General features: G+C 41.8%; 1 protein-coding gene across 1 annotated transcript; it reads right to left on the minus strand.

The window, feature by feature from the left end:
• Positions 1 to 836: 836 nt before the first annotated feature.
• On the minus strand, positions 837 to 7,644 carry arl8bb (ADP-ribosylation factor-like 8Bb). The gene is made up of 7 exons (XM_063474731.1): positions 7,422 to 7,644; positions 5,022 to 5,102; positions 4,815 to 4,888; positions 4,589 to 4,682; positions 4,091 to 4,158; positions 3,392 to 3,462; positions 837 to 2,768 (listed from the first exon to the last, which is right to left on the minus strand). The coding sequence occupies exons 1-7, from the start codon at positions 7,542 to 7,544 to the stop codon at positions 2,719 to 2,721; spliced, it is 561 nt and encodes a 186-aa protein (XP_063330801.1). The 5' UTR covers positions 7,545 to 7,644; the 3' UTR covers positions 837 to 2,718.
• Between the last annotated feature and the right edge of the window lie 1,021 nt (positions 7,645 to 8,665).

The raw sequence follows: 8,665 nt of genomic DNA on the forward strand, positions 1-8,665 counted from the left end.
ACATTGTACATTAGGGGGTTCGAGTTTTATTTTGTTTTGTTTTTACATAGGAGACTCTCTTCTGTGAAACCAGCTCCCAAATCCTCTCTACTTTTAAGATTACGCTTAAAACTTTGTTTTGATAAAACTTATAGTTAGTACATCATGGGAAGCCACCAGCCCTGAGTATTTCTTCTTTACTCACTATATGTTTATACACCACTCTACATTTAATCATTAGTCATTATTAATGTCTTGCTCTCTTCCACAGGGTCTCCTCTCCTCCAACCAGGTGGCAGATGGCCACTCCTCCCTGAGCCTGGTTCTGCTGGAGGTTCCTTCCTATTAAAAGGGAGTTTTTCCTTCCCACCATCGCCAAGTGTTTGCTCATTGGGGACAGCTGATTGTTGGGGTTTCCTCTCTGGAAACCCCAACAATTACTGTAGGGTTTTTACCTTAATATATAAAGATCTTTGAGGTGACTGTTGTTGTGATTTAGTGCTATGTAAATAAAATCTAATTTAACTGAATGAAAGATGAAAAATATGGCATGATTATTGTGATCACATACACTTTGTCTCATTCTAAATGTCTGCCAATAATAAATATATATTTCTAGTGCTATGGACCACTCAAAGAAATAACCTTTGCGTTAAGAGTTTACTCCAGAGACCCAGGGCAGAGGAAAGCCGCAGGACAATGCAGCAGAACAAACCCTCTGATAAAACCTGGGAGTGTTTAAGAAACACTAAACCTCCAGCTTTGCAAAGTCCTCTGCTTCCATCTAGTGGCAAAACATTTATAGACAATCCACACACACACACACACGCACAAAATAAGTGATGCCACACTTGAAATCCTTAAAAATAAAAACAAATTTATTAGCAATCACAGGGAAAGAATGCATGACATCTACAGAGCATTTGTTGGAATAAAAACGCCAACTTCTTATTTACAAAGTCTGCAGTTGAATGTGAATAAGTTGAGCACATGCACATACAAATTGCAAATAGGCTAGATTATTACACAGTTAACAAAAGCTTTCCCCAAATTTCCCATACAGTCACCAGATTATACAGCCCCTCACCGCTGCTGTGGTCCCAACAATCGACATCTATGATTACGACGATTTCCAACAGATGCTGAACAACAATGTGAGACGACGAAGCGTGATGGACTTGTCGACGGTATTGCAGTGAAATACACGAGCCGGGCAGGCCTACATACAAATATGGGAGCAGAAGGAATAGGTCACTTTAACCTGGGGGGAGGGGGGCATAGAAAACCAGAAGAAAAAGACATTTCATAGTGATGTACTGGCCAAGCAGGGGGTGGATTAATAGTATACAGTGGTCATACTTTTTTTTTGGGGGGGGGGGGTTGTCATTGTCTTTTCGCTGCAAGGAAACTGCTCGTCGATCAATATGTCGTTTTCTGAGGACACAGTGCTGCTAAGGCTTTCACAAGAACAGGAAAAGAAAAAAGAAAAAGAAATCCGACATCAGGACTCAGATAAGAGTATCGCAAAGAATGGATGACATCAAGCATTCAACACTCTGAACTCATGGACTGCCCTCTGTTCTCAGTGTGCTCCATCATCACGACTAACACTGCCTTCCACTTCTCCAGCTCAAACAAGAAGATTATGGACACACAGACTCGGGCACGCCCATGCTGCGCTCAGACTGAGAACGACCTGAGAACTGCAAGCAAAAGTTACGCTTCAAAAAGCTACATAAGAATTCACAGCCTGCAGGCTTCAAAGTACCCAGCAACCAAACAACATGTAACATTCTCTCACTCGCCCGTCACTCGTTCATGACTTCATCCTCAGCGTTAGCCCGGTACTGCCTTTTTCTCAGACGTCGTAATGCGTTTGTGTGATTACAAAACAGAATGAGATTGTCGAGAGGCGGCGTTAAGTGTAATCAAGGGATTTCTGCTGTGTCTGTACTGAGTGTTTGTTTATAATAGAGGCTTCAAAAACTGCGTTGGGCAATAACTGTCTGATCGGGAACGCTCTCAGCTGAAGGCACTTAAAATTTGCTCAGGATTTTTGCCCCAGACGCAGCCGCCACTTAAAGTCTTACCTTCTATTGATCGTTATGTTACGTGTAAACTTTGATTCAAGTCATTTATTAGAACAGCGCTTCCATACACCAGCAAATAAAAACGCAGGCTACATTGCTAAAGAGATTATCAGGAATTGAAGGCATTTAGCACAAGTGACCATCATCATCATCATCACCATTTGGCAAATAACTGTTTAAAAACTACAATCGCACAATGTCACGTAAACACCAAATGTTGACAGGCAACAGAGCACATGTTTGATTGTGGGATTAGAGGAGCTCCATCCTAATGTAGCTGGGGAACAGTATACTGCAACAACATTTAAAAGAAAAAAGAAAAACTCCATGATGTACACAGACCCACATCATGTCTGTAATGATGAGCGATAAGGCATGATGGGTATGAACAATCCACCTGCTAGCACAGTAGTGAGACAACTTTTCAAGACTCCAGATGGTTTTTGGGGTGGTGGTAGTGCTGTACAGGGGGAGGCTACACATCTATGGTAGTGTAGTGGATGGTGCGCGTGGCGACAGTAGTGAGCGGAGAGAGCTGGAATACGTCACAGAGGCAGTGGAAGGGATTGACTGTCAAGGACCCATGACCATAAAGTGGGGCTGAGGCCAGAGCTGCGACCGGGAGGGAGAGGAGGGCGGGGCTTCACTTTCAGCTTCTCCGTGACTTTGAATGCTGGATGAGCCACTGCAGTGTGATATCTGCGGGTGGAGGAGGAACAGTCAACAGATCTTTAACACCCAAGCAAACACTATCTGTGAAGCATTAGGCAGTACACTTAAACTGATGAGCACGACAATGGATTTCTTGGTCTGCTCACTTTATTAATTTCTTCGTATCATAAATGCTATTCCTTTATGCATGTATTCATTCCTTCTACATCAGATTGTTTTGCTGTTTGAGCTGTCTTCTGCACGGCACTTTAATCAGCATGACAGACAAAAGGAAACCACAAGATATCAACCAAATCAACCCTGAAGGCTGAAAGAGGACCTAACTGATGACTACAAAGAATAGTTCTGCATGCTATACCTCTCTATCATCTAGAATAATACCTGGTTAGAATATGAGAACAAATCATAATCCATATCAACAGACTAAATACTTTATGTAACTGCCTACACCCCATGTATACTTAGATTCATTTCAGTTATGCTGCATTAAAGATAATGCCGAGATAACTTCATTTTCAACAGAATAGTCACAGCACTGCCAACAATGCCTGACATTAACCTGAGACTGAAAATGAAGGTTAAGTTGATTCAAGCTCTTTTAAACCCCTGAATGATCATTTCATGATTTCCACAAATCCTCAGATACTCACCTATGTTGTCTTTCTCTTTGCAGGACACAGAGTAGCAGCAGATCTCTCGGTCCTGAATGGCAGATAGATTCCTGTAATGAGGAAAGTGAGAAATGTGAAATTCAAATTGTAGTAGTCCATGGACACGTGACCACTGCATCAGTCACTAGCTTATCTTACAGATTTACATTCACAAAAATCCCAGACTGTACAAACTGCAATGTTACCCATCAGCTTCTCAAGTCCAGTTTTCAAGAATCGACCTGGTTTGGTTTCTTGAACCATGATGAGCAAGAGGTAGATCTGACTGAGAAACCAAGCACACTGTACGCATGTACAGTGTGAAGCCCCGCCCTAAAGCACACCCTACTTTATCATACAAGTTAATAATTGTGACCGTAAATTACAAATTTTACACGAAAGTGGATTGAATTTTTTTTAATGAAACTAGTGATGGGATCATAAACTCATAAGAAAATTGTTTACTCAGGTCACAGCAATTGAGGAGTATGGAAATGTTCTCATGGTATATTTTTTGCAAACAAGGACCCCTGCTGGCTACCAGAAAGAATGCAGTGGCCTCAATTTTCAAACTTGGAATCCATGTTCATCTTAGAAAAGGTCTATGGGGTTATTAGGAATCATCAAACACTGGTCAAGTAGACACTTGTTATGTAACAACACCACTAACAGAACATTTGGCAGGAGTTCATTTCTTACATTTTTTCAATAAGCTGCTTCTCATCAAGTGCATTGGGTAGGTCTCGTTTGTTACCAAGGACTAGCACCTGCAAAAGAAAGACAGGGCTGATCAATACCTAATGCAGCAATGTATCAGCATTTTCACACTCTTCACTCAATCACATGCCTCAACCATCACACAATCTCTACTGTTAAGGCAAAATAAACTGCCTGCATGAAGTGTCGAGTCGAGAAAGCAGGAAATCTTATGGATTCAGCAAATCGCACTCCGTCAACTCAATGAAAAAAAGAAAAAAAAAAATACATCCATAGTTCAAGCTCTGTTTCATATTACCAACAAGTGTAACATCATCAAGCCTGAGTCACTGCAACTAATGGCTTTCTGCAATTCCTAACTATGAGTTTAATGACTGCTTGTGACTGTCACTGGATCCTGATCATCGAGTGCTTGCTGTAACACCACAAGCTTCTGGTGTTTTAAAAAAAAAAAAAAAAAATTAACAAGAGGTCTCTTACTGGAATTCCTTGTAGCTGTGGTTTGTCTAAAAGGTTGTGCAGTTCATTTCTGGAAGCTTCTATCTTCTCTCGGTCTGCTGCGTCCACCATGTAACTAAGGATGGGGAGAGATAATCAAATTAGAGCTCACTGAAACAAGGCATTTCTGAATATTAATGTGCAATTTGCTACATTTTTCATGCAGCCACGAAGGGAACATGCTGTACCTTTTTGGCAACACACTTACACAATAGCATTGACTCCTCTACAGTAGCGCTCCCACATGCTTCTGAAGCGGGGCTGTCCACCTATGTCCCATATCTGACGCAAGAAAGCACAAAATCAAGTCACAAACGACACACACACGCACACCATTTTATCTGTAAACTTTGTAAATAGTCCCATTTACATTTTTACTTTGCAACCAGCTGCATACCCATTTTTGCTAGCTTACCTTTATTGTCACGTTGCCTTTAGTAACCTTCCGCATGTTGAAACCAACTGTGGGGATCATGTCTTCACTGAACTGTCCTGACTGCACGAGACAAATGGCAGACAAAGGACAATCTCATGTTAGTCAAGACTGCATGCTTCCTTTTTGAAGTCAGCATGCTTTAATCTGATCTAAAAGCCACATGAAAAACACTGCACACTAGTCACTTCTGTGCATGATTAAATTAGGAAATAATTTAACTACAAGGGTTATTTTCTTCTAGCTGAATTTGAGCATTTGCCATTTTCACTCCATGAATCATAAGATGGTGCCATCTATGTGTCAGCACAAAGTTCACATCACAAGTAATCGGACTGCTTCGTGTTTTGTTTCAGCCCAATCAATATGAAATACAATAATGGATAAAGAATAAAGTCATGAGGTTTCAACTGTAATTGGAGTGGGTTTGCATCACTGGAAAATGAAATTGGATGGAAATGGTCTAAAGGTTAAAAAAAAAATAAAAAATTTGGACACATTCACATGAAGACAAACTTTACTGCAGCCAGTATCTGAACCCACAGACACAAGCACACTGCTTGCATCTTCCCTGGTGATTCTCCCAGGCCTTCACTGCAGCTAACAGCTTTGGGTTGCTACAAGGTCTTTCTCTTTTTAGTCTGCTCTTTGGCCAGTCATCGTGATCAGGAGAGTGACTCAGCCAGGCATGGATATTGCACCTCTTTACATTTAATTATTAATAGAGGTCCAGTGAAACTGGTGGGATCTAAAAAACACAAAAATCCTCCTATAAGCTTCTACATTAACACTGCTGCTTCTGACAGCAGAGAAATCATCAATAAATGTCAGTGTGCCAGTTCCCCTGGCAACCATAACAGCACCATCAGGCTTGCCAAATGGGGGGTGGGTATGCTTTGACTCACAAGGTCTCCCACTTTCTTCACACTTGCCTTTCAATGTACTTTGTTTCACAGCTTTATCCAATCTGTGTGTTTTTGAATGCTTAGCATGAGGTTGCATTCTGTACTCAGTCCCATGAGGTTCTGATCTCAAAGATTTGTCTCACCCACTGACAAAGAAAAAAAACATTTATGTAGTCTACATCCTGAAGAGCATTCTTGTCCCAGGCATCCACAAGATGTGATCACCTGACCTGGTGATTATGCCCAACAACCTACCTTTGACAGATCTTTGATTATCCTTTGTTTATGTATATTCACATCTTTAGCCTGGCCACTTTTAACTTAATATCCAAGAATCCAAATACTTTTGAAGCCCTCAACTCTGACACACTATGACGTGGCACTTGGATGTACTTTATAATTTCAAACTAAACATGCAGGAACAAAGAACCAAAACAACAAAAATGTGTAAACTGCTCACATACCTCCTGTAATAACCACGCTTTCTGATACCAACCTTTGCACCGTGATCACACATTCCACAGGTTTAAAGCACCAAATGCCTTAATTCTAAATGGGAAACTGTTTTGGTCAGTACAACACAGTCTTACATCGACTGAGGTCATGACTCAGCAGTGAGAACTTTGTACGTTTAGAAAGATGCGAGGAAAATGTATAAGAGGTCTACCGTTTATCTTACAGATTTACATATGCAAAACGGTCTAAATTGTCATGTATGCAATCAATGTGTGGGGGAAAAGGACTCGAGCCCTTCTTAAAAATGACACCATGGCATGACACAATCAAACGTGGAATCATCACTAACCTCACATCCGCCCACAGCTGTCACTGTGACTGTCAGACACAACAACAAAGTGAGGGGTTAACTTTTATAGCGTCCACGCTGCCTGCTGCATGACAACAAGCCATAAAAATACAACTCAAACGAAAGGAAGTGGGAAGACTGCTCTTGTGCGCTTACAGGATGTCACTTTGAACGATTAGGAAATATTCTGATGACAGAATATGCAAGTATTCGCAGCTGGCAGCCTGCAGCCATGATTACTCAAGTGTCGTCCCCTCCGGTACACCCTGCTAGCAACATGACGATGCAGACTGTGTTCAAAACCAAATAACAGCCCGTGTTGTCGGCATACCGCTCGTGTTGACACATTGGCAGCAACGAAAGCACTGACGGCTCCGTTCACATGACCGTTTCACACGTAAGCGCATATCATACCAACCAAGTTCGTCACCGCAGCTAGCAAAACAACGACAGGGAGTACCGCAGCTAATGCTGCAGCTACTGCGGTACACTTTTAGCTTTACGACCCGGCTAAGCAGCCATGTCGCATTATCTTTAGAAGTTACGGTGTAGAAATGCAGACAAGTTAAAGTTATACACAGCACGCACTGAAACCTCCTTCTGCGACCTATACAAGGTAACAGCCTGGGCCCGCACTGTGACTGTGCGACTTCGCAATCGTCAGCTGCTTACCGCTATCACATTGACGAATGTGGTTTTTCCGGAGTACTGAAGTCCCACTAAAGTAAGCTCCATCTCTTCTTTCCAAAAGAGGGACCTGAACCAGTCCAAGAGCCTGTTTATAAGGGCCAGCATCTCGGATGAAACTGTAGTCGCAAGTCTATGCGGCCGTCAGGATGGAAATTGGGAAGCGGCGTTCACAGGAAGCAGCTAGCTGCTTTGTCATATCATGTGATCCTGGCGACAGGAGAAGAAGTGATTCTCTTCTTCTTCTGAGGGGTTTTAATGGCACCTTATGTGGTGCACTACTGCCATCTCCTGGAGAATTCCTGTCCAGGCTGTCAGGTCTGGTGCACAGTATGGTGCACAGCTCTGGTATGATCTTTACTCCTGCTACTCTTTCCTTGTATCGCGTCACAGTCAAAGTTCCTGTGACTAACAAGCGCGTGCTCTGTTGTTTATGACACCTGACAGTAGTTACGAAAAATTACTTTCCCCAGCGTTCAGCCTTACTGATTATGACTGTATCATACAACAGAAGGCCCGGGGGGCAAAATCAGCCCAGCAAAGACTCAAATCACATCATCATGAAGGAGGACATAATTCTTTTAATTTTAACTGTATTTTCACAGGTTTTACAGCTTTTTCTATCAATAAAGACCTCCCCGTGAGCATTCATACTAAACCAAAATAATAAATTTCTGTATTTTAAACTTTTACTTCTTACATTTAAGCTCAAAGAACCACGCTGACAGATTTCTTTCATCTACTACAGAGGCACATCTTTATCGTGCAATAAAAAGTGAGATGTACTGTTGAAATTACACTTTTTATATTATAAAAAAAAGACGATATCCCATCAATTAAATGAGTAGTTAAACTTCTTTACACTGACAGAAAGGGGAGTTTCAAAGTGGGCTGTATGTGGCCAGTGACATAAAATGAGCTTGGCATCCCTCGTATCCTCTTTTCTCTCCTACCTCATAGTTGAATGCAGTTGTCTCACTATAATCTAGCAAGCCCAGTTCTGTTCCCAGTCTTTCCACACAGTTTCCTCTCCGTCTGATTTTAATAGACAAATGTGTGTGCCTGTGATCGCACTCTTTCGTCCCATGACCACTCATGCGTGTGTTTCCTCACACGTTTAAGCCTGCTGGATAGAGTTCACCTTTTTTAACTTAGAAATATGTGAATTTGCTTGTTGTGTGCCAGTTGACTCACTATTGCGCCATTTGGAAATGCAGACGTTATTATTT

This window comes from Pelmatolapia mariae, linkage group LG5 (genome assembly GCF_036321145.2).
Source record: "Pelmatolapia mariae isolate MD_Pm_ZW linkage group LG5, Pm_UMD_F_2, whole genome shotgun sequence".
Classification (NCBI taxonomy): Eukaryota; Metazoa; Chordata; class Actinopteri; order Cichliformes; family Cichlidae; genus Pelmatolapia; species Pelmatolapia mariae.

Bases quoted from the DNA above. Each gene is read 5' to 3' on its own strand.
- arl8bb (XM_063474731.1), bottom strand. From the start codon at position 7,544: ATGCTGGCCCTTATAAACAGGCTCTTGGACTGGTTCAGGTCCCTCTTT. The intron at 5,103-7,421 runs GTAAGCAGCTGA...TGTCTCGTGCAG, and splicing joins CATTCGTCAATGTGATAGCG to TCAGGACAGTTCAGTGAAGA. The intron at 2,769-3,391 runs GTGAGTATCTGA...CTCCACCCGCAG, and splicing joins CAAAGAGAAAGACAACATAG to ATATCACACTGCAGTGGCTC.